At 33.3% G+C, this 26,909-nt stretch overlaps 1 protein-coding gene across 2 annotated transcripts in view; it reads right to left on the bottom strand.

Annotated features, from left to right (window-relative positions):
- CDH9 (cadherin 9) overlaps positions 1-26,909 on the bottom strand; it is a 61,143-nt gene that overhangs the window by 15,371 nt on the left and 18,863 nt on the right. Inside the window, exons 3-8 of one of the 2 annotated variants that reach the window (XM_042869321.1) lie at positions 10,371-10,490; positions 7,986-8,153; positions 3,987-4,174; positions 2,484-2,737; positions 1,797-1,933; positions 788-909 (exon numbers count right to left, since the gene is read on the bottom strand). In XM_042869321.1, coding sequence (XP_042725255.1) covers positions 788-909; positions 1,797-1,933; positions 2,484-2,737; positions 3,987-4,174; positions 7,986-8,153; positions 10,371-10,490 — 989 coding nt within the window. The remainder of the gene's footprint in view (positions 1-787; positions 910-1,796; positions 1,934-2,483; positions 2,738-3,986; positions 4,175-7,985; positions 8,154-10,370; positions 10,491-26,909) is intronic. The other variant, XM_042869322.1, reaches the window with a different exon arrangement.

Below are 26,909 nucleotides of genomic sequence, written 5' to 3'. Positions count from 1 at the left end.
TTAAGCACATGCTAGAGTGACAATTTCAGGGTATATAATCTGATGCTGCATCCAGTTATTTGGTATCAACTCAGTAAGTACTTTCGGAATTAAAAATTAGCAAAACATTCTCTTCCTTCACAAAACTTAAGACAGAAAAGCTGACAGATGTAATCATAAATACACATTGTTTCTAATTTTCTTTCATAAATCTTATCATCTTTTTAGATAATTACAGAGTTTATCAAATAATTTTAAAAGCGATGTACATGAGTTTTGCTCACATTCAGCTCAATTCAGAATTTTATAAAACTTGCAAAGAAAACAGTCACATTAGCTTTATTTATTCATGTACTTATGCATTTTTTATATAAAAGACTTTTTTATTCTACATCTCCTTTACTGAAGCATAGTAAAACATTTTCCTGTGTTTATGTACTTGAAGGTGTGGCTATGTCAACTAAAGCTTTGAAAAACTTCCCAAAGGAAATGGAGTTATGAGAGAGTACAAAGATATTTTGTAGCATTATGCATAAGTAGATCCGAAAAATATTTTCTGATATTAAGGATGAAAACACACCCTAAATAAACATTTCCTTATACTATGTGATATTATATTAACATAAAATCTTCCATCTTTATCTTTTAAAATCTTCTGGTAAACAACAGGTAGCTACTGTAGTAGACAGGGACTAAAGAGGTTGTTGGTTTGATTTGCAGTTGTTGAAATGTAGACACTATGAAGTCTCTATAATGATACTCCTTAACAGTTTCACTAAAATTCTCAAAAACGTAAACATTCACTTACCTGTCCTGCTTTTGCATTTTCGCAGACAAATGTTTCATAGTATTTGGCAAATTCTGGTGCGTGATCATTTATGTCTAAAATCTGGATGAAGACAGGTATCTGGCTACTTTGTTTAGGATTATCTGAAACAAGAGCATGATTACAATGTACTATGTACAATGCGAAGTTTTGCACAGCACACAATTTGTGAAAAGATCTGTTTTGTTTTTTTTTCCTCCAATAGACACTGGAAATATTAATCTTCATAACATGAAAACAATTATCCTCAACTTTCTACTCTTGTATTTTGCATAGGATTAAAAGCCCTAGCAGTATTTGAAATCTTTTTCTTCTATTGTACTACTTGAATTTTGAAATTATACAAACGAAGTCTGCTTAAAAGATTTGCATAATTGGCCACTGAGTTGTTACTGACATTTGACTTGAATTCCATACATTGGTGAAGTAAATGATTCATTTTAAGGGCTGTTTCCCGATGCAGAGCTGTCAAGAATAATTTAGAGTCAACTAAAGAAAGAGAAAAAAAGTGTTGTCCCTTCTAAAACAGTAAAACCACAAAGTGGATCTGTGCAGATATTAAAAGCAGTTAGTATTGGCAAGCTTGACATCTGGCATCAGGCTATAGTCGGAGATGACTCATACACTACATTTACTGAAAATGGAGGCAATATTTGACCTTACAGTGAAGGAGTGTTGTGTGAGGAAAAGGTAACAGTCTTTCTAAAAATTAGAAAATTTCCTTCTGATGCCTGTTATTGGTTGGCTGAGATACATTTATTCTACAGTAAATGATTTGCAGGGAATTCTCAGGAAACCAGTTTTGTTCAGAATTCCAAATTATCTTTCCACAAATGGGCAAAGATAATCCTTAAGTAGATATATAAGCACATATAAAGATACTCTATGTATTGACAATATTTGAGGAAGGGCAGGCCTACATCATAAATACTGTAGTATTTCAGTCTTTCTCAGATCCAATGTGCTTCTTAGTTAAATCACTCCAACTTACTGATTTCAGTTGCTATGACAGTGATATTGTGCCAGGGAGTTTCTTCCCGGTCAAGTGGCTTTGAGATGAATAAGGATCCATTTCCTGAATAGATGTTGAAAATTCTATCCAGGTCAGTGTGTCGATCCACAGTATATCTGTTAAGATATATTACAACTGAGCGTCACTGTTTCTTGACACAGTCTTCAGATTAGTTTACAGCCACCTATAAACATTTTGTGAGTTTCACTGTAGTTAATCAAGAATGTTTTCTAAACAGGTAGTCCTAAGCTTTTCTGTAACTGCCACAGGAATGCAGTGTGTTACAAATACAGAGAAAAGTCTTTTTTAAGACTGAGCGGAATGAAGGGCAAATTAATTATGTGTACTGTTTATTAGATTGTTATTCAAAGTTATGTTTGAATTTGCAAAGTGAATGATGAAGTAAAACTGAATGTTCTTAGATAATATTTTGTCAGTGTAATTCTTGGAGAATTCAGCCATCAAAGGACATACGTTTCAGGTGTAGTTGTCACTTTATAACTGCTTGCAATCACAAGTTCCCATAGATGTTTATCTGTTGAATATTTTTCAGTGGCTCCTATGAGCTTAATTACATAAGCGCGCCACTGTACTACTCCATCCTCATCATGCTTTGCGTGAGATGTAACCAATATTTAAAGCATTTAACAACGTGTAATGACTTACTTTATTGTATTTTTTGTTATATCTGGATCTCGGGCTACAACCTGCCCAATAATGCTTCCTTCCTTGGCATCTTCATCTACTTCTATTAAATATGAGGATCTGCTGAACACTGGTGGTTCGTCTATGTCTTCTACAGAAATTTTGACCAGAGCTGTGTCTTTAAATGGCCCCAGCTGAAGAAAACGAGGATCCAGATGAGTGTTCGTTGCTTCCACTCTTAAGGTGTATAATATCTTCTTTTCAAAATCCAGCTGCTAGGGAGCAAATAATATTAAGAAAATTGCATCATTTTATAAGAAATGTGAGTCGGCTTTACAATGATGAATTAAATATTTAAGCATTTTTCAGAGAAAAAAAAGTCTCAAATTTGTAATGATCTTGGGGAAGATGGCATTTTCTAAGTATAAGAAAAAATGAGAATTATACAGGGAAGCAAGACAACTATGATCTCTTTGCCTACTACTTGTTCAGATTCATAGAAGCCCTGGATGATTTATCTATATAAAAATAGAAAGAAACAGGCAAGATGTACTCCCTCCACAAGTAGGAAGTGCAAATGTCCTTATTTTCCTTATGGAACAAAAACACTTATGCCAGCTCTTTAAGTCACTCTGCCCTATTTCCACTCTCCTGTCTGCTCCCATATTATCACCTAGTCTTGTTTATTCTGCATCAGTAGTAACCGTGATACAACTTATTCCTACACTCCATATTCCACAGCGAAAAGAAAAAATGCAAGATCTGATTTCCTGCCTATGTGTATATTTGTATGTATACATATATATACATAGATATGTGCATGCACGTGCACACAGAAATGAACACATATATACAGTTTCCATATATTTGTATTACGTATATATACAACAATTTACTGTTACTGATCATTTAAGAACAGAACTAAAAAGAGTGTTCATACTTCAACAGTCTGAACCATAAAAAGCACCAAACCAATCTGTCAGAGATGGCATTTTGAGATAAATTCCTATCAATCCCTTTGCTCTTAAGACCTCAATTGACATAATATCGAAGAACTTAAGTTTCACCGAGGCTGAACTTAAACCGAAACAGATTTAAGGTTCTGAGTGTACTGGATTTTCAAAGAGATTACAGGGTAACAGGCTGTAAATGTAAGATCATCAAACAGGAGGTGAGCCTCCAACCTTTTGTGAGTACTACTGCACCATTCAGCTGACAAACCCCACTGCAAACTGAACCCCTCCAGGTTCACAGAGCCCTAATTTGAAAGTATTGTGTGAGATTACATATATTGAGCAGACAGCTGCCACTGAAATATTGCTTTATGTGAAGTGACATGCCAGTAAATTTCCCTCGAGACTTGAAAATAACAGATATCTGCTGAAGAAAGAGAAGAACAAAACTAATAGAAGAACTCCTTGGCAGCTTTGACCCCTTGTGAGATCTACCCTCCCTTACCCTGGAAAAATAACCATAACACCTGGAGAGCTAAGTACATATAAAAGAGAAGGAGAAAAAATAAACCTTTTTGACAGTTATAATCCCTTCCTGTGTATCCTTGTCAGTGATGATATCAAACACATCTGATCCATCCCCATTGGAGATACTATACTCAATCTCTGCATTTTCACCCAGATCGGGGTCATTGGCTTTAATCCTACCAAGAGGAGTCCCAGGTGGTGCAGATTCAGGAGAGCTGAACTGGTAGGTGCCTGGAAGAGCAAAATCAAACTTTTTATTTTAAGAAACTTTGTTCTTCTGAATAATAAACACCTTCAATTTCACCTCGAGTTTTTAAAATTACACAAAGAAAAATGCCATTAGTCATTACACTAAACTTTTACTTATACAAAACAGGGCTTGGAGTTGATTGACAAACTGTCACAAAAATTTCAAATGATTCTTCAAAGCCATTTAGTACAGTGTTTTTAATATTTTTAATACTGGAACAGAGAAGCTCAATAATATGGCAGTGATTCTAATGCTGATTCATTAACTATTCTTCTTCCTCAGTTCTCCAGACATGTTGCCAGATATATTTGTAAGTAGCAGATTTTGTTTTGCTTCCTCAAGACAGAAGAGCAGTAGCAAAGCAGGAGACTAAGACAGAATAGGCTATACTTTTCCTCTTTTAATATTTGGAAATTTATATCCATTTCAGATGTTCTATCTAAAACAATTCATTTATCCATTATTGGTAATACATAATAAAGAGTCACAGTAAAGAGAATTTGAGTACATGTTCATGTTAATTGCTATAGTTAATTAAAATGCACATACTTTTAGATTTTCTTTAATTTACTCAGCACATACATATTGTGCTCCTTCAGTGGTTGGTGTCATTTAATGTTTTTATAATCAGGTTTTGCTAGAAAAAATTCTGATTACACTAACAGAAATATTTCATCTAATACACAGATGAAATGTGAATTTATATGTATTTTCTGACAACATTCACCATAAAAATCTTAATATTAAGACATGCTATAGCATAAAAAGTATTAATAAATCAGATGGTTTTCTTGACCAGTAAGAACTAAACAATGAAGATTCTTCACCATTAGCAAGACAATTCTAAATCAATATTTTCTGTAATTTGCTGGAGAATATTTGACATATATACATTTATATATATAAAGAGCATATTCCACGCAAATTTCCAGAATTTGAGGTTTTTTGAGCTATTTTCTGATGTAAATAAACATGAAATCACTATGCAAAATAATAATACTGGAAAAAATAGCTTAAAATTCTTGATCTGACTAATTAACACTGGGCAAAATGCAAAAATATTTTTTGAAGGATCTAAAAATTGTATTAACCTGAAGTACAGTACTAACAAGTATATTTCTTTTAAGTAGCCTATTGGCTGTTTCCTGTATTTACACATACTCTGCTTTCATATAAGACCCTTGCAGAGTCCTAAAGGTTTATTTTATGCAAAAAAGGCCGTAGTAGACATCTGAGTGATGAGGGAGTCTGTACCTCAAAATGTACGGAGTACAAAACATTGTCTCTGGAAATACCCTGTAATTATATAGATGTGTAACAACATGGAAGCTAATGCTTGATGCTAAATTTTATTTATTGTTACAAAATTGCTCAGCAATAGACTCTTTGACTGCAATCCACACAGATTAGAATAAACGTTATTCCCTTAAAGCTGAAAATTTGAAGAAAGTTAGGACTCTTGGCAGCTAAATATAAGTTTGAAGGCTTACTCAAATTCAAAGGATTGTCAGAAGTGCTGAGAATACTGTAAGAATAGATTTAATAATTCCACTTATGGCTTCTTCCATATATACATAAGTAATATAAATAAACAACTCCCTTAATTGTTTTTGCATCTGAAAACACTCCTTATTTTTGTTGTTCTGCCTGAGAACTATGTAATTTTGGGATGTGAGATGGCTAGTTTGATTTAGAGTACAATTGAATTTCAGTTTTGAATTTTCATTAGTGTGCCATATAAATTCAGCATTTAAATTTGCCTGTTTTTCAAGTGTGAAGAACATTGAACATTTCAGGAAATAGAACAAAACATAAAATGTTTCTTCTTATTGCAATCCAAACATCCAGTACTTCACAGTGCTCTCCACCAATTTCATTCTTTTATCTACTTTAATAAATCAGTCTTCAGTTCTTCAGCAACATCACATTAACTCCTGTTGTGTCCACTTGCTATTGACCCTCTGCACTGGGTCACATTTGTACTTATTCTTGCCTCACATAAAAGAAAATGGAAAATAATTGCCTTTGGAAGGAGAAAACCTCCAAAATCATGTATTAATTTGAAGGGATGTTCTTATTTATCTTAGAATAAATTAAAATTTTCGGATGTGTCTATATACCTGGTTTTCCCTAGAAATTTTGAAAATCACCCTGTTAAGGAGAAAGAAAATAGAAAGGGAGGGTCATCAAGAAAATGAAAGTTACTCCCCTGAAGACATCCCATAGCAATTAATGTATGGCCAATTTATGTTCTTTAGTGATATTCTATGTAGGAAGCTACATGGCATATTTTATGAAGCATCAAATTGTGTGAATTTCTTTACAGTTATGTACCAGAACCAAAACTAATCATAATTATCAGAACTTCTATAGACTTCAGGCTTCAGCTAATCTTTCAAGATCATCATTAAGGAATGAAGGCTAAGGAGACTGAGTGAGAAACTAACATCATTTTGTAGTTCTGTGTATCCTTCATTTTATTGTTTTATATAATTTTGTTTTGTTTAATTTTATTTAATTTTATTCAGCAACAAAGCTTGGAATGGGCTATACCACACTCTAATTTAGGTTCGGGAATTCCTGTTTGCCAAAGTACTGTAGGCTGTATTATGCTATAAAAGAGTATCCTCTCCTAAAATCAAGCAGAAAAATTGGTTGAAAACTGTACTGATTATGATTCAAATTATCTTTCTTTATAAGACCCACTGTACTTTCTCTCCCGTCTCGTTTTAGAACACAACCAAGTAGGAAGAATGAAAGCAAGCTTCAAAACTCCTCTCTCCCACTCTGAGTTTTCTAACATTTTAAAGAATCTGTTCTAGGCTGACATGCTTATACTGCTTTGAGTGTACTTATCGCCATGGAGCTGAAGTACTTTTCAAGTTTCTTTAAGTGTGGGAGAGAGTTCAGCCTTGTTTGTTCATTCTTTGGTGAATTTGTAAAGAGAGACGGTCAGGTCTCTTATCAGTGCTAACAAGCAATTCAAATTTTACAACATGGACATTCTTCCAGCAGACACTGAACTGAGGCTGTAAATTTATTATATCTGTAGCCTGTCAAGCAGTTAGTAGACACTAATTGTAACAACAAGGAACTGGATTTAAACAAGTAGCCTAGGATGAAAGGATCTGTAGTATTTCATGAAGCTTACTATATTGTGCATTTTTCTATTGTTTTAATTTTAATTTTAAATTTAATTTTATAAATTTTGTCACATTTATTAAACAGACATTTTTTAAAACCTCAGTTGTGCATCAGATACAGACTAGATTATACAAAGCAGACTTTATCAGGAATTAAGTACAGATTACAAGTACCTGAAGCAAATACTTAGACTTCCAGCAAAGCATATCTCCTGATCAACTCTGCCTGTGCAAGGTGGTATATAAGAAAATTTGGTGAACTACTTGGCTAAACATTAGGGGCATATAAACTCAATCCTAGATTTTGTTATTAAATTTCAGTAAAGGTTCTGAAAACCCTACAGTTACCCAAGTCTGCTGTTACAGTTAACATTCCTATGAGCAGAGTAAGAAGGTGAAGTAAGCTTATAGTTGCAGAAAATGTTTTGACATTTAAAAAAGAAGATTCACTTTGCCTTTATGTCACTGCAACAACAACAACAACAAAAAAAAAAAAAAAAACAGACAGCAGTGGGCTGGTATTTATAGTAAAACAATAAATAAATAAATAATAAAAGGCAAGAGAAAAAAAAGATCACAGAAGGTGACAGTGAAGCAACAGATTTAGAGAAATTCATTGGAAAGCAACAGAACTCTTAGTGTTCCATACTCTGAGGAAATCGAGGTGGATTGTCATTGACATCCGTCAGTGTGATGTTAACCGTGGTGGTCCCTGATAGTCCTCCCATCTGTCCTCCCATGTCTTTGGCCTGGATGACCACTTGATACTCCTCCCTGTTTTCTCTGCTCATGTCCGGTAGAGCAGTTTTGATTATGCCTTAGAGAAAAGAGAAAAAAAGAGACACAGAGTAGAAGGCACACTTTAACCTCCGATTTTTCAAATATATAGAAATAAAAGAAATATATTATTCATTGTTTCTAATATTCTAAATTAGTATTTCTTTCAGTGGCAAAATTATGTTTGTTGAACTAATAACCTTTTTTTCAGCTGCCATCCACAGCTATTATTTTAATGCAATATGAAATTTGCATCCCTGTAGAGGGTTTGATATTATGGCCTAATGATGAACTCTATCATGTCCTGGTTTCATTATTTCAAACTTTAATAGATCCATAGATTTTAAAGACTAGTGAGGGCAATGATAGTCAACCAGGACTATAGCTAATGAAGAATTGGAAAAGACTATAAAGCTAATGCTGGAAAACATTTTTACATAGCACACAAAAAACTCAGGTGATAAAATAAAAATAAAAATCTCCTACCCTGAAGAAAGATCAAATAAATCTTCTTGAGATCCAGAACACAAACAGTCTTTCCATTATGCATATTTTAGAATATAAGCAGAGTTGCTGGGTGGCGTTTTTTGTTGTTGCTGTTGTTTTTTGTTTTTTTGTTTTGTTTCGTTTTTATTTAAAATATAGTGGTTCTGCAGGACTGAAGTGATGATTACTTTCTCTGTTGAAGTGGAAGAATTTAAATACAGTTTCTTTTTTTCCCTTGGGGGATTCAAATGCCTTCCTTTTCTTTTTCAGAGGAAGGCACTCATTACCATTGCATGTATTTTTTTTTTTGTTTGTTTGTTTCTTAAATCTACAGAGTTTCCCCTCCCAAAAAGATAGTGAAACAAGGCAAAAAAACAAAAGTCAAAATTCTCTAGTATAGTTATGGCATTTATATCCTATTCAGAGTTACTGGGTTCTACCTACCATAACTCAGCATGTTAATGGGTGTAACATCAAAAAGAAAAATGGATAAAAATAAAGGTAATCCCAAAATCAAAGATGAGCTCTGAGATATTCCCCAAACTGTCTACCTTCTTCAACACCTGCTAGCCTTGGTTAATGAACTATCATTGTCCTTTTCCCTTGCTTCTGTATGGTAAAGTTAAGAACATGTGGAGAAAAAGAAACAAACTTCATTCCACATTATTCTCTCTTATTATCCTATATATAATGGCTATAATGGCCTTGCTGAATTGCAAAAAGTAATTGTTTCAAAAGTAAATTAGCCATAATCTGAGCATGCCCATTAGACTAGGAACTTCATGGACTCTGGAAAAAATTTCACTTAAATTTTGGATACTTATACCAGAATGAATTTGATGATACGCAGAAACATGGTAGTGCAATGCATGAAAAGTTTTATATGTGTTGATATGAACCGTTTCTTTTTGATTTCAGTAGCTTTTTTTTGTTGATTTGATGTTTTATGGGGCCACAATTTTGTGGCCCATGGTAAAAGTACAGGAAAAATGTATGCCTTTGAAACCCAGTACTGCATTAGTATTCTTCTTGAAATTAAAGAAAATAAAAATAAAAATAAAAAAATTTTAAAAATTAAAGTCTGTTCTTTGTTGATAACCAAAGAACCAAAGTTATTAACCAAAGTTCATATGAGTCTTTCTTCCTTTGCTTGACCATTTCTTATATAACAGTGAAAAGGATTTCTCCTTATGCTTTAAGGCCCTAAGTAATGTACTAATGGTTCTTATTCCAATTCTGCTGGAGTCAGAGTATAGCTTCAAAAAACTTTTTGACATAAAAATTGTAATTTAACAAGAATCTGTCACAAACTTTTATGGATAGTTTATTTACCTCTGGAGATACTTTTTTTATCTCATGGTCTGAAATTTTCCATGTGTGCATATGCATATGTATATCTACATATACACATATTTATATATATGCATACATTTAGAGATGAACCAGATAAAATCCCAGAAACTGGTGTAAAACATTTAAAACATGAATCTTTGAGCCCCTTCCAATAATCTACACTCTAAACGATTGACCTTAGAGTTAACAATTGTCTTCCATAAACCGTATTCATATCAAACAATGAAATTATTCTTCCAAACCAATTTTATTTTAACAGAAAAGTTATACTTTTGTGGATTACAACTTCCATTTGTAAAAAGATTGTCTGCTTTATGTCAAGTTATATCACACAATATTTAAATAAAAGTGAAAAATATCTTCATCCCTGTATCTACTCTCTGTCATTTCAAAAACCAGAACCTTGTGAGTTGCTAACCTGTTTCTGGATCCACTGAGAAATATGGCTGTCCCTGAAGAATACTGTACACCACTTTGGCACTATTTCCGTAGTTGGCATCATCAGCATCTGTGGCTGTCACTTGAATAACGGATGTACCTAAATGGGCACCAAACAAGGAATTAAAGAATTCTAAGAAGGCATGTATTTCTTAGAAATCATATGTAGTATTTTCAGAACTGGATTCAGTAAAAAGTCAACATCTGATAGATAAATCCAGTATTATCATCCTCAGGCAAAAAGCAAAATAAGTCATATCTTCTCTATGACTAAAACTAAAATCAGTATCACTTAAACTCCATGATTGGAGGTTGGTGGCCCTGCATGTGGCAGTGGGGTTGGAGATTCATGATCCTTGAGGTCCTTTTCAATCCTGTCCATTCTGTGATTCTGTGATCAGATAAGCATTAGAAATTTACAGGGAATGGCATATCCTTTGAAAAACAGTAAAGCACTAATTTTTTTCTTGTACACTTAGAAACTAGGAATCTACTATGTGAAAAATACTATTATGACTTTCAAGTTCGGCTTAAGTAATACACTAACTTGATTTTCTGTTTAGAAGACAACCTCAAAATATCTGGTCAAACCTAAAAAAAATTCTGTCTCAATCTAATTTTTAAAATTACTTTTTAAAAATTAGTTACATTTTGCAAAATCATATGATGCACTTTTTTCATCCTTATTAAAATTATCCAACTATCTGGCAAATAATTTCTGTTAAATCATAACTACGATTTTTTTAAATAAATATTTATTTTGAATAAAAACTTTTTCCTGAGGTCCTCTGATCACAATGAGAGAATAGGATATATGAGATTAAAAAAAAAAAAAAAAAAAAAAAAAAAAAAAAAACGGAGACAATTCACTGTGTGTAATTCATGGTTTAGAAGCAAATGAAAGCTTTTATAAAGCCCTAGACAACCCTATACAATAACTGTTAAAATATAATATTTTTAGAATATTACATATATATAAATCTTCTCAAGCTTTTATTTCTAAGCAATTTTCAAGATATCAGTATGCATTTTGCTAACCTAATCTAGAGCTGACAAATTTCTGTACATATGGAGGCAGTCTAACAACTGAAACTGTAAAGATCTTTAGCTTCTTATCAAGGGCTGATGGCTGACTGAGAAGAAGCTCTTTACTGTGCTTCTGGATAAGTATTGTTGGTATATCTCACTTTTCTTATTTAAAAAAAATAAAGGTCAAGCGAGTTCAGTCCACTTAAATGAAATCACTTCCTATCCTCTTTTTTTTAATTTACTCTTAGACACTTTAGATTGGAGTTCATTCCAATAACTTGTGGTCAGGTAGCCTTCCTGAACTATAAAATTGGTGTTCAGCTATAAAAGATGTTCAGTCATGTGAGATGTTGAAGTGCATGATTTCTACTTTGGCCATACCATATATATGAGGGACTAGGGTATGCAGAAACATGGGAGCATGTTAAGTCCTGTTATATGTATCTCTTTCCTCATAGTACGTAACAGGAGTTTGCACATAATTTTACCTACATAAGAGTAACTGTCCTTTCTATTTTAGGTTATCAAAATACAACAGTTAGTTATATTAGTTATTACTATTATATAGTTATTACTATTATTAGGTAGTTATAACAGAATAACTAGAGGAGAGGAATACTTCTTTCCCTGCAACGTAGAATCAGTAGAATGAGGTTGAAAAAAGGCTTTGTCACAATGCATCAAACACTAAAGAAGCTTTTTGCAGTTAGCAATCTAGATTATTTTTGGCTAGTTATACAGAGGTTGCCTGCGTGCCAAGGCGAACTATGAAAATAATCCTGAAACAGTGAATGTTTAGGGACAATTTTATCACTAAGAGTGTTCAGCTGAACTGTTTGTCTGGGTGTAAAATAAAAAGTATTCTTTGCAAAATTCCATAAGATCCATCTGCTTTAAAAAAAAAAAAACAAAAAACAGCAGTAGATAAATTAAAGCTCATGCCTATTCCCAGCCTTGGGACTGAGACAGAGTATGGTCATAAAAATTGAATGCACATTAACTTTTTTTTCCCCTACTTTCTTGTTCATCTGAAAAAAAAAGAAAAAAGAAATAGAATACTGAAGACTGTTACAAGGATAATATTTTCTTTCAACAAAGGCATTCCACTGCTTTAGTCAGTTTTGTGGAAATTTCTGTCTTTCTCTCAGTGGACTGTACATTTTTGTTTGTTGAGTCTCAAATGCCATGTAGGAAGGCTGCTGAGGAGAACACAAAAGCTTTAACCCTATAGAAAATATAGAGGTCACTACCAAACAAATCAAGCATATCTGATGTAGATATCATTAAGTTTACAAAATATTTAAGTTTTCTTTCATTTATTTGAATTAATGGAGTGACTAAACAATAGTGCTAAAACACCTACACCTTGCCAGTAAGCTAACAGTACCACTAAGGGACATGAATAACAGAAACATGTCCTCAGAAAATTTAGTATCAGCAAGCAGTTTGTTTTCTTCTCTACCAACACTATGCTGTGTTAGAAAAGAGAATATTCATGGACTGTAGGCAGTGCTTGCATAGCTATTTTTCTGAGGAGGAAATTTCTCTCAGTTTCTATGTTTAGAAATCCAAACAGAAAAAGAATATACTGAAGTAACTCAAAGCTATCAACAAATAAATTGGCAAGGTTGTAAAAATGGTTTGGATGTTTTTTTGACCTAAATCAGTTATGACCTTTACTCACCCTCACCCAAATGATACCCACAGAATGTGGATTTTCAATTTTTTTTTTTTTAATGTCCAGATTAATTCACAAGAAGTCTTTTTCCTCACTGTTATATTAGGCTATACTAGGCTGCTATACTAGATATTTTTTGAGATGCTTCCGCAGCTGCCAGCTTGAACACAGTGAGGAAGAAAGAGAACAGAGAATGAAGGAATTAAATTAAACATCCTGGAGGGTAGGGAGTATTTTAGCTTTTGGCTTTGTTTCTCATCGTTCTACACCTTTTTAATTAGCAATAAATTAAATTACCCTTTCCTAAGGGCCTTTTGTTGTCTGTGATGGCAATTGGTGATTATTTTAACAAACAGTATTTTCCATTTTTCTTTTTTCCGTACCCTGTTGAGGAGTAGTGAGTAGTGAGTTGAGAGAGTAGTTGGGCTGGTGTCCAGAAGCTATCCAAGGTGAAACCCACCACACAGCAAAGATATTGGACAAAATGTGCAAATTGCTTCAATAGTCATCTAAGAAATAATAACAATAACAAATGTTCATGTGTGTTCTTATATCTGAGTGCATGCAAGAATGTGGAGTCCAAAAAAGAAATTTGAATTAGAGAGAGCATCACTCCATATCTAGGACAGTGCCTGAACAGAGTTCCATGGATGGCCAAAACTCATGAAGAATGAGATATAACTTTGAAAAAGCTGTTGAAATGAGAATGCTTTTCTGAATTATCCTTAATGTGTTTGGGGTCTATGTAGTCTTAGGTCCTCGAAAGATTTCCTGTTAAAGAAGGTGTCATAACATGACACCAGAATGTTTTATATGGTGTGTGTGCACATCCCACAAAGGATTGCTGTAGTCCAAGAGGTCTTCTATTGAATGAGATAGGTATAACTTTATTTTTATGTAAAATATTACTCTCCAATATGCCCTTGTTCCTTCTTGGCTCAGCTGATATGAATTAAAACAGCTTCTGACAATCAGAAGAATGTATCTGTGTCTATTTGAAAATGTTAATTAGTTGATAACTTCTTTGTGACCTTCATTTTGGACAAAGCAAATGAGCGCATTATATTCTTAACACAGTGCATTTCAAGACTCCTCTATCAAAGCAGAATCCAAGTGACATACAGGGGTTTAAATATCATTCAGAACGAGGAAATCTCCTTTCCAAAAGGAATTCTGTAGCTTCAATGTGCATTTTCAATTTGATTCTTTGATTCTTTAATTCTTGACTTTTTTGATAGAAATATGATTTCAGATCTATTCCAACTTTGATTACAAGGAAAAAAATAGTGTTTGGTTTAGACTTTGATCTTCCAATATAAAGACTGCAAGAAGTCATTTCACATGAAAAAAACTGAAAATGCTGAAAAAGAATATTTTAACATTATCAGATGGTTCTGATTTTTACACATAATTTTTTTTTTTTTTTTTCCGTAGCTATGTTCAAAAGAAAACTCCACTCAAAGCAGAAAGACTGTTTCATTTTCAGAAATAGAAGGCCAGCTGGAGTAAGTGGAGAGGCAGGAAAGACTTTGTTTCTCTAAAGGAGAAGTTCTTGTGCACGCTTCCTGATTTCAAGTACAATGACAGACTGCTCTTCATCAAGTTTATTCATGGAGATAAGATTTTAGAGGAGGAGGAGAACTGTCACAAGCTGAAAAGATTTGGGAAAGGCCTAGAAAATCTCTGCAGTCAAAAGTAAGAATTTTGTTTCATTAAAATCCTATAGAAGATTAGTGGATAGATAGCTTGCTCAGACAGCATGAATCCAGATACTGTTTTCATCTGGACATGCAATAGAAATGCCACTACCGTAAGACATGAGTAAAATTTTTATTTTAAGTGAGCTACAGAATTACTAAAGTATAGTAAACAACTTTCAGTTTTGAGAGCTGGTTATTCTATTTGAATAGATAGAATCTCTGTGTAGGCAATATACTGGAAAAAATTATGAACTACAGGCAGTCAAAACAATGTCTAGGACTTAAAAAAATATGGATCCACAGAATTTATCACCAAGATCTCATTAGATTATCAGCTGGAGTGGATCACATTCCTTCAGGAATAAACACAGCTGAGACCTAACCTTCATGTTTGGTTGGAAGGCGAATACTACCTAGAAAGCTGAAGGAACATGGAATTGCAAGTGAACTTTGCTCTTTACTACATGACCCCAGTTTAGGAGAGATTCTGCTAGACTGCTTTTTCTTTGATACAGAAAGGGCAAAAAGGGTAGAAGCATGAAAGATTTGTTAAAGCAAGAGGAACGAAAGAGTATAAGCAGAAAAAGAGCGTCAACAGGAAAAAAATATAAAAGATCTGAAGTTAGAAGAGTAATAAATGGGCATAACAACACTAACTAGAAGAAATAAGGAAACTGTGAAACTGTACCCAAAGGAACAACAGCAACAATAACATTACATGGAAAATTAAGAAAGAACTTAAAATGTGGTTCAGTAATACATGATGAGCTAAAATATGTATTAAAAGCAAAGCAATAAAAACAGTAACAACAAACACACACAAAGAAGATGCAGACTTCTTTTTACCCAACTAATTATTTTTAATAGCCCAACAACAGACTTGAGGTGACATTTCATTACATTGAATATATGCTGTCCCATATTATCATGTAAATAATCTCACATAATGATTGATCCAGAAGTCAGCTGATGTGCTAACTCCAGTAGATGGGTACTCTACCTTTGATTTCACAGTCTACTGATCTTCCATGGACACAGTAATCTGTGCTAGAGTCACTGAAAGTAATTTCTGAGAGATGCAGGAAAACCAAGCTATGATAAGAAGAATAACTTCCTTTCTCAGAATTATTTTCCTTTCGCTCTCCTTCCAGACCAGTAAGACAAATGGGCCTTACTACTCATTTCCAAAATATGAGATACTATTCTTAGACAGGTTCACTCTTGAAACAATCCCTTGTATTATATAAACATAAGAGAGATATTGTCATCATTTCTTGTTTTGATGCTTTGGGATTTTGTTCTGTGCTCCCTTTTCTACAATAAAATCTATTTACATTTTAGAGTGCATTATCAGGACTTGCATTAAAATACGTGCTAAAGATTGTTTGACTGCACAGAAAGATGCAATGTTGCTAAACTACTCTGTGTAACCTTTTGAAATGCTGTGTGGGCTACAAGCTTTTGACAGTGAATACAAAACATATACCATTGCAAAATAATGTCTGGAATTGAACTAGAAAGAATGGGAAAGCTGAGCAAAGCCTCTAGCCTTTGCCCTCCTGCTGTTCAATCTCTTGATACAGTAACTTTAGTTTTTCTTTGCTAGTAATTGTGACTGCAAAGTGCATCAGATGCTCTGCATGAGAATTTGAAAACTTTTATGGACAAAATAAGAAGTGGAAAATAGTAAAAAGAATGAGAAATAGTTTGAAGTATTGGTGGGTGAACAAGACTGGATGTTTACCCTTTGAGGAATTTATTCTTTTTTTCCTCTCACCATGAAGAAAATCATTTCTGAAACAATATTGATGTCATCAAATGACAGTAAAGAGTAGTTAGACTCTTTCAAGTGTTAATGTTGATTTCCTCTTACACTGCATTTCCTAAAATAATGAGATAAAGTGATCTGTCACCCATAATTAATGAACTGCTTCTTAGAATTCTTTTACATTTGTTAGATATGCTTTATGTACTTACAATGAATTAGCAGACATTCAGGCAGAGCAAGTATCTTCAGTCCAACTAACGAAAACAAAACAAAAAAAAAACTCACACACAAAAACAAACAAAACCAAATAAGGAAATAAATAAATAAACCCACAAATTCAATATTATCATTAAAATTTCTAATCAAAATGAAGATGAAACTCATCACCTGTGTTTTTCTGGGCTTGCCGATGCTATGTATATTTCAAGTTTTCCAGTTATAATTAATTTCTAATGAAACTAATATGTGCAACAGGTAATACCACAATATGCCGAATAATTACCTCAATTATTTCTGTTTGTCTGGAATGCCTTTACAGAGTGTGTGAAAACACACCAGGTTTACCGACTAACAAGTGCCATTCATGGCAAGTCAAAAAGCTATTCCATCACTTAAAAATTCCTTAAAGTCCTGTTTTTTTAAAAAGGTTAGAGTTGTGAATCTTGCCCATTTTGCCTCACCTTAGTTCCTGGAATACCCTAAAAGGGAGAAACAACTTTTTCAGCTGTTCATATGAGAAATTTGGAAAGAACTGTCTCCCCCTTGATCCTGGCAGTAGAAGTTGTAGTTCAAAAATGTTGCAATACCTTACCTATTTATTAAAAATCCTGATAATGAATAGCAGTTTCAATCCTGTATTCAAGGCTATTTATATTTTCTAAATTATAAAATAATAAAATAATCACAAGGATAATATTTCTTCTCTATTGTCAAGACCTTCTTCATGAAGCACAGACTAAAGAATGCCCTTAATTTAATTATTCGTGAAGAGCTTTCTGCTTTACTGGTTTTTTTTCCCCCTACAAAGAAGTTACCTGGGGACCTCCATTAAGTCTATAACTTAAGTCTTCATTTAAAACTCAACAGACAAAAGAAACAGGTTTCAAGATTTGTCACTTTTTAGGACTACATTTAGAGTTTCCTCTGTATAAGCCCTTACATTTCTATATTTTACACTGTAGTGCAGAAAGATGTCTAACTTTTCAGGAAGAATCTATTTAGCTTCCATTTTATCTTTCATTTGCCCTCTCATTTTGAGCTTGGCTTTTGTATCTCTTTATTAGATTTTGCAGCTTCTTTACTGTAGATTTCTATTCAGAGGAAGAGAATCTCGTGTATCTTCAAAATACTTCTGCAATACAAATAGATAAAAATCTGAACAGTTTCTAGCCTTTTCCAGCTCCACAGACAAACGTGATCAAAAGCTGAGTGTTAATCTCTATTTTGACTGGGAAGGTAGTGCTGATGGACCTGCCCGTGGCAGGTGGGTTGGAGCTTAATGATCTTTGATGTTCTTTCCAACCGAAGCCATTCTATGTTTCTATGATACTGTTTTTAGACAAAAACAAAACAATACTAGAACCTGCATGATTCTATGTTAATGACTATAGATGTGAGTACAGTGTGTATGTGTGTGTGTACATGCAGATAAAAAGCCTCAAAATTAAAGTAAAATTTTAGGAGGTGCTAAGTCACAAGAATTTAATGTTATCATTTTCAGACATTTCATTTATTTTTAAGAGTTAAAATATCTACCAAATGATTCACATGCAGAAGTTTTCTTCTTTTTTTCAATGGTGTTAAGAGACAGGACAAGGAGTATTTGGGCACGGACTGGAACACAGGAAGCTCCTTTTGAATATGAGAAAAAAGCTTATTTACTTTGAGGGTAGCAGAGCAGTAAAACAAGCTGCCCAAAGAGGTTGTGGAGTCTTACATGTTCTGGAAATATTTAACAGTTCTTGAGAAGTCTCCTGGAAAAAAAAAAAAAAACGACTATCTTTGAGTTTTACTTTCAAAAGACAGTCACATGTTAGCATTATTTCAAAAACTAAGCCTGACATTTTACACTCAGCTGCATAGCATTAGCAACTAAAATGCATACTCAAGCATCCAGAAAGCTGTCTTTGCTTCTAAAAAGGATTGAAAGCTTCTGTGTTCATGAGATTAGACTGAGTGAACATCCCAGAGGTTTACCCTTATGTTTTAAAAGAATAAAAAATGAAATAATACTTCTAAATACAGTTTGTAAATTTGTTTAATGGTGCATATAGACAATTCTCAAGCTGATTTAACTCTGACCTAGTCAACTCCAATTCTTGACTTAGATCTCTTTGTCTATTTGAGAAATCTCATTCTCATAAATCATTTAAAGGAAGATATTTTTTGGGCACCTAGGATTACTTAATTAGCTTAACTGTATGGTGTGAAAAAAAAAAAAAAAAAAAAAAAAAAACTGTGGATTTGTGTGATGTAAATAGAAGTATTAATGCTGTCATTTCTACTTAAAGAAACCTACGTTTAGACAACAGATTACTTCTCTACTCTTAACTTGCTTATTTTAATGTTTTCTGTGTTTTAGCTTCAATAAAGATTGTTGCACACCTGTGTTATATTTAATGTGTTGCTTCTGATAGAGGCATAGGTGTTCCTAATCTTATCCATTCTAATTCATCCTAGTTATGCCAATCCTTTGCACAAGCAGTTCAACTGCTGCAAACTCCAATATGGGTCATATAAATGAGGTCTCATTGCACCTGTTACACTGCAGCCTGTCTTAAAAGAAGCAAAATTATCTGTACATGTAACAGCAGATAAATGAGAAAATTTGGTGCCTGGAAACTGACATCAAGTATAGGATTTGGTATTTTTCATAGCTCTGAAAACAGATTGCACGTGGCTGTGAATAGTAATTCATTTTTTTATTAAATGCTGTATAAAAGACATAAGTTTTTACATGTACTGGCTGAAGCAGCATGGCTGCTCCTTTCTGTTTTCAGAATGTCGTTGAGATTTCTACATTTTACTTGTGGGGATGTGATAGGTGAAAGGACCTCATTTGAGCACCCTATCTAAAAGAAAACATCACTAGGTATGCAGAACATATCCTACTGTACTGTGTTGCAGTGTGAGAAGAAGCACTGATGTCGAGGATTCAGGCCCATTAGGCTTTTGTTCAGAGATTGGAGTGTTACACTGAATAACTACGGAAGTAAATGGAAGTAAGATGGACACATCGAACAATTTTTAGTGTGAGTATGATGCAAGCAATTTTAACACTAATTTCATTCTTTAGTCTTGAGCTTACTCTCTTTTTTTAATGTACACAGATAATGGGAAATAATAAAATGGTTGCAATAAAGTAGCCAGGTGAATAGTATTGTACTGAATAATTTCAAAGAGAGATAAAAGGAAACTACATTTCTTTTGGAGCAGGACTGAAAATTCCCCTTGGCACAAAGACAGTCACTCTGAGAAATGTTCATTGCTGCAGCAGCAGATGAACTTATGTAGTCTTCCTTTGACTGGTGGGAAATTGAGACACACAGAGATTAAAGTTTTTCATTGCATCTTCCAAGCATAGGCCAGGCAATTTACAAAGCCTAGAGCCGTATGAAGTACTTTAAAATTTGTCTATTCTACTAATTGCTGCATTAGAACTGCCCTCATCTTATCTCTTCCTATAAGAAATAACTTAGATCATGAAAAATGAGCAGGTAGATGCAAATAGGAACTCAGGGAAGGTTAAAAAATTCACGGTGAGTTGGCAGCAGCTCAGTTTTCACAGAAAAGATATCTGAAAAGTATCTAAGCTTCACTGTGTTTAAAGCAAGAGCCAGTTACCTTTCCTTTCTGACAGTTCTACAAAAGCCCCATTCGTAGCACCAAGACAGTTATTTTTGGTAGGGAGTTAGTAGATGGCTTTGGTTTTCCTCCTGCATTCCTTGCAAGGGATGACATAGTATCCCTGTTGTAGTATCATAAGGAATCACAATAAAATAAAATAAAATAAAATAAAGTAACAAAAACATGTTAAGAAGATCTAAGGATTTAGAAGACAAAGAAAATGGAATAGATAAAGAAATTTTTAGTTTATCTGTGAAGCAGTCTCTCCTGTTTTTCCTGCTTTATTTTGCACTTGCACCCTCCTGTCACTTCATGAACAGTTTCTGACACAAGTCTAACCTTATGTGAACTTATCTGGGGAACAAAGTAGTGAAACTAGTAGTGAGGATGAATTCATTTATTTTTTCTTATGATTATCTGTTTAAGTTTTATTTTCTTAGTTTAGAGAGCAGATGAGGCATAAGTCAAGAAAGTTAGGAGCAGAGATACAGTAAAAGAGTTGCTTCTTTTGTTTATATCTTGAAACTTCCTTATCTGTAACGTGAAAATGTTTTGTACATCTTAAGCTTGAGAATAATTTAAATTCTTCAGAGGCACTGATTTGAATCTTATTAACACTGATTTTTGTCCCTCATTTTTCTGAATATGCAGTGCTTCTCAGTTCTTTCAAATGAAACAGTAATATATTCTACATAAACTGTAAGGGAATAATGATTTATCTGGTGATTTACAAGGAAATTTTCCAAAATTTATAGAAGGTTTTATTTCAATTTTCTCTCCACCTTCATATACATACATATATATCCCAACAATTCCCATATGATGTTCTACCCTTGTAAGATTTGTCTTCTTTATTACTTCTTAAACATATACTTATAAGGAAAAATACTCCTTTCAACAAAAGAAAGAGTAAATTTATGAAATTAATGTTTCTTAAAATAAATAATAAGTATGTAAATTAGAATAAAATGTAAGCAAGAACATATTATTGCAGGTTAGTAAAATAGTTTTAGTCAGATTACAGCAAAATCAAGACCGTCATCCACACATTTATTTATAAACATCTGAAACCAGAAAAAAGACGCAGAGAGAAAATATAACTGTTTCCTGCTGAAAAATGGAAGAAAAAAACTGCCTCCATTAAGTCATTTATATAGATCTATAGATTAATGCTTACTGACATGAGCAAATTCTAAAATAGAAAATAAGATGCTTGCTGTGTTTTGTTTAGTTTTTGTTGTTGTTATTATTGATAGTTTTGTTTGTTTGTTCTGTTTTTCTTTAATAAACTATCAGCTCCATTTGGTCTTGTAAGGTATTCCAATATGAAATAGCAAACTGTGAGAAATGTGGTTTTATGATTATATGACACTGAACAAGCAATGTAACTAAAATAAATATCAGAATGTAGTCCTATTAAAAAATTCATTGGTAATTGTGATATTTAATATTACAAATAAACAATACAGAAAGGGCGAACAATGATACTGGAATTTCTAAAACAACCATTGTGTAACTGGTGTTGCAGTATACAGAGTACAACAGTAAAAATGACAGTATGATCCTGTGAGTTTTCTTTCATTTTGATCTGTCTTTTTCCATTTCTCTTTGCATTTATATATTATGCAAGTATCTTTAATTTAGAGTAGCTGTTAAAGGCATGCATAAGCTTGCTGTAATCCTGTATGCCTGAGTCTAAAAGGGTCATATCTCTATTTCATGTATAATATCCCACTATCAATCTTCACTATCCAGCATTTCAATAAAAGTAATTTCATGAGAAAATGTTCAATTTTAAGTTTAACCATTTAAAATGTGGCCCTCCCTCCTCATAGATTATACAAGTCTTATCATACAGAATTTCTGAATAGGGAAGTGACTTTCCTCACATCTATAAAATCCAGAAATTAGCAGTGGAGTTAAGTATGGAGAAATGAATGCTAAACTAAATTAGGCATTATCCCTTCCCTTAATAGGATCAATTGAAACACAAAATGTTTTGGAAAATACTCATCAGCCATAAGTTAAAGACCTTTAATGAGAAAAAAAATTGTAAGCCTTACTCATTAATATAATCAGGGCAGGTACAGGAGAGCATAATAATATTGACCCAGGAGTCAAAAGCGATTTTAATCCACAGAACATCACATTGCTATCTTACATCTTAAAAATCAGGAACTTTTTATTTTCTGAGAAAAGTGGCTGTCATAGTGAAGTGTGGGGGGTTGTTTTATTTATTTATTTTTACTTGTTTCTTTTTTGTTGATATTCGGTCATTTGTATAGGTAATCACATTTTATTTAGACAAATACTTAGATCAAATTTTGTATTGGTGTAACATGTGTTTGGCCCTTCATAGACAGTCTGATGAAAGCCACAAGTTGAAATCATTACATTTCAATCATGATCAGAACTATACTTTTTCATTTACATAAAGAGGGAATTAAGACATTATTCTCCAGACACATAACAAGTATTTGTGTTCTCAAAAGTTTCCATCTATCATATTTCTAAAACAGCCAATTCAGAATGCATCATGCTCAAAATCCACCTGCTCTTCATTGTGACCAAGATTTCGTCTTACAGTTTTTATGTTATATTAATTTTAAATGTTGAAATTCACACATCTTGTGTGAACATCCAGCTTTCCTATACTTTCTTTTTTTTTTTAATTAACCTTTATTGTTCTGTCTATTTTTCTCATTTTGAAATTATTTTTCGTTAAATCAAATCACCTCATCTTAACAATCTTGAATTCTTATGCTATTCTATTTACAAACATATCTACAGCAGTTATTAATCAACAGTTCTTCAGTATAGTAGCTGACTTTAAGAAGAAAATCCATGCTACTGAGTTTTAGAATCTCTTAAACTTTCTAATTTAATTTTTTAAGTTAATATCACTGTGAGCATTTAGCATGATCATTTCCATAAAAGCTATCTGAAATTAAACTGCAGTCAGCTCACTTCACTAGTTTTGATTGCTTCTAGAACTAACTTTGTTACACAGCATTTTAGGTATACCCATAATGCTGCTGGGGATATGACTGGATCAGATATAAGCATAGCCAAGTTAATTTAAATGCAGCTTGATGGCTGCAGTGCAGATACTGCAGCATAGGATCAGCATAAACTAATGCACAAATAAGCATTCATCCCTTCTGGGCTTGGATAGGCTATGCTGAAAATCCATGTTATATTCTCACTCTTCTTACTATCAAGCAAGTCAAACATGAGTGAGTTTTGCCTACTGGTATACTGAAAATCACACATTCTGTCAGAGATGTTAGCTTATATTTTTCCCTTGTGTGCTCTAGATCTAACTATTCCAAGAAGCAGTCAGTAACACAGTGAGAGGTATGTAGTATGACATAGAATTTGAATAAGAGATACATAAGCATTCGGAAAATAGTTAATGGCAATTTCAGTTCAACTTCTCAATCACAGACATTTTTCTGAGTGTTCAGGAATATCTGCAGTCATTGTGGTTAACTTTACAAAAATACTATAGATTTAATATTTATATTTTAAAAATCTTTAGATATAAGACACAAAATTGATAGAAAGAAGTCAACAGTAGTAAGAAAATGAAAATGCCCCTGAAATTTTTTACCTCATCATTGTGAGTGCATTTGTGTCTTAAGAGGTATAGTGTATTTCTGTAGTTCTTTCCAGTCAGAAAAACAATTTGATTAAGCATGCAAGGATCTGTTTATACATAGTTATAAAAAATAACAGTCATCATCCTGAGTATTTATAGCATGTAACACAGTACTACACTGACTTTTTTATTCTACGTTCTCTGCTTGAGATACTGGATTTTGTTTTACAGTTCTTATTCTCTTCATTTGTTATAGAGGGTCTTAAAGAGGCACTTAATTCTTTCTTCAAAAGCATGGGCGTCCAACCTTTTGGCTTGCCTGGGGTGCACTGAGTGAACAGGAATTTTCTTGGGCCGCATATAAAATATATAATATATTAAACCTATACAAATAACAAAACCTCCTTTATTTTAAAATATTTTTATTAAAACATCAAAAATGTAACAACAGAAACTTAAGTGGGATTCTGTTTTTATGAAACTAATGAATGCATTAAATTATTTTATGAAATAACACCAGCGAACTTAAACAAGAAAGCTAATATGTCTGCTTAATAACAAAACCCACGTGTCTTCAGAGGCATTCACAGGTGTAAGTGGGTTGAAACTTCGTAATCACTGTTTTATTCACTCAGTGGCACAAGAGTAGTAACATGTAATACATGTGAGTTTCAGTTCAACTGAGTGTGTGTGGAGGGGTGTGAGAAGCAGTTAGCACTTCTCTGCTCCCAACTGTCTATAGCATACCATTGTTGCCTAATGAGCCCACATTCAAATTATGCACAATAAATTCATGAAAAATGAAAAATATCACTAAAAGTCACATCATAATATTAAAAATTGTGAGGCCACATTACTAGTTGTCCAGGAAGCCATAGGTTGGACAAAAAAAAAAAAGGTTCTAAAACCTTTTAATCTTCTTGAATGCACTTCTGTCATCTCAGTCTTTTCTTTTTCCATTCCATTTTCACTGCTTTCTGATCTTCTTTTTCAGATATACTAATTTTCCTAACAACAGCAACCCTACCAAGCATTATTTACTCTGTAATTCCTCAGGGCTGGTTGCTCTTCTGTCACCATTTATTTTACATAAATCTATGACATTAAGATTCATTTTAAATTCTGCAATCCAGAACATGTTTCCATATCAAATTTAGCTACTGGACACCTATCTCATTTACTAACAGCAGTGTGTGACAAAAACACTCAAGAGATTAAGTGTTGAGGTGTAAGTAACTTGATTGCATAACTCACAATTGAAAATCTGAAAATTTGTGTGCAACACGCACTATGGAAAATATAATTTGGACTGCATATCCATACAAGAGAAAAGTAAGCAGTTGTTCATTAAATCTTTTCTATAGCAATAAGAATTATAACTGCTTAGATATCATAATGCATTGGATATTTTTTAAAAGTATATTCTCCTACTGTGGAACTTTTGACCCAAGAGATACTTCCATAGCCCATTGCTAACCTGCATTGGTTTCGAGTCTAATTTTTGTTACTTTCTTTTCTTTCTTTCCTCTGCATTTCACTGTATGCACTGTTTAGTGCATTTTGCTGGCTTATACTAATCTTTGTTTCTTTTATCCAGTTAGTTCAAGAACTACATCATTTTCATTCTGTATTTTATGTATGTTTTTTGTTGTGTGTCTTATGGAAGCATTTGAGTACAATTTGCTCACTTGTAAATTGCATTCCCCTTAGGAGAATGATTTCACCTTCTTCCTCCCAGATCATTTACTTCAGTCATGGCATCTGCTTCCTCATCTGGAGGAACAGGGCAAAGAGACTCCAAGGAAGAGTACCTTTTCATATTTCTTACCAACCTCAATATACACCATGCTGCTTAATTAACATTTTTATGACTGACTGCAGAAATACAAAATTTCTGCTCCTTGAATTCACTGATCTGGATTTAGGGCCTTCTTCTCTGCTGCTTTGATAAGTTACAAAATTACTTTTACTCACTCAAATTCAAATGCTAAAAATTGACATTCTGGTGTAAATTTATAGTTCCAAATGCAAATAACATCAAAGCAGAGCAAAAAACAACTCATATTCCTTTTTTGCCTCCACACTGAAAGCTACTTACCACTTAAAACCATTTTCTGTAGTGCTGTCTTCACAGTAAAACTCTTTACTGCATTTTTTTATTGACAATTTTTCTATTGAAATACATAATTATCTTTTATCTTCTTCCTTATCGTTTATAGACATTTCATAGACTTAAAATTTCACAGACAATTCTAAGGCACTAAGTCCTATATCTTTCTATTATTCTTATGCTTTTCCACTGATTCTTAGGAGATTGGACTAAGCATTAAGATTTAACATGGACATAATGTTGTTTACTTTATCTGTTCCAACATAATACCTTACTGAAAAGAATATTTCAAGTTAAATATGACATGTGCACTGACAACAATTTTACTTCACAAGTCATCAGGAAAGAAAATTCTCAATTGGAAAAGATTTTTCTGTTTGCATGCATCCTTGAAATAACTATTTTAGGACTCTTCACATTACACATAGTACTGTAGGAATTCCACTGTCATTATTATAAAAGTGTCAGGTTACATTATCATACGATCATAACATGGTTTGGGTTGGAAGGGACCTCAAGAATTATCAAGTTCCAAACTTTTGCTGAAGGCAGGGCTGCCAACCTCTAGATCAAATACTAGATCCGATTGCCCAGGGCTCTGGTCTTGAACACCTCCAAGGATGGGCATCCGCAACCTCTCTGGGTGGCCTATTTCAGCACCTCACTACCCTCTCTGATTAGATATCCCCCCTGATATCTAATCTAAATCTCCCATCCTTCAGTTTAAAACCATTCCCTTTGTCCTATCATTATTTGTCTGTGTAAAAAGTTTATTTTTCTCCTGTTT

This window comes from Lagopus leucura, unplaced genomic scaffold, assembly GCF_019238085.1.
Source record: "Lagopus leucura isolate 7727_CA_CO unplaced genomic scaffold, USGS_WTPT01 Super-Scaffold_100002, whole genome shotgun sequence".
Classification (NCBI taxonomy): domain Eukaryota; kingdom Metazoa; phylum Chordata; class Aves; order Galliformes; family Phasianidae; genus Lagopus; species Lagopus leucura.
This window is presented reverse-complemented; position numbering and strand designations above follow the sequence as displayed.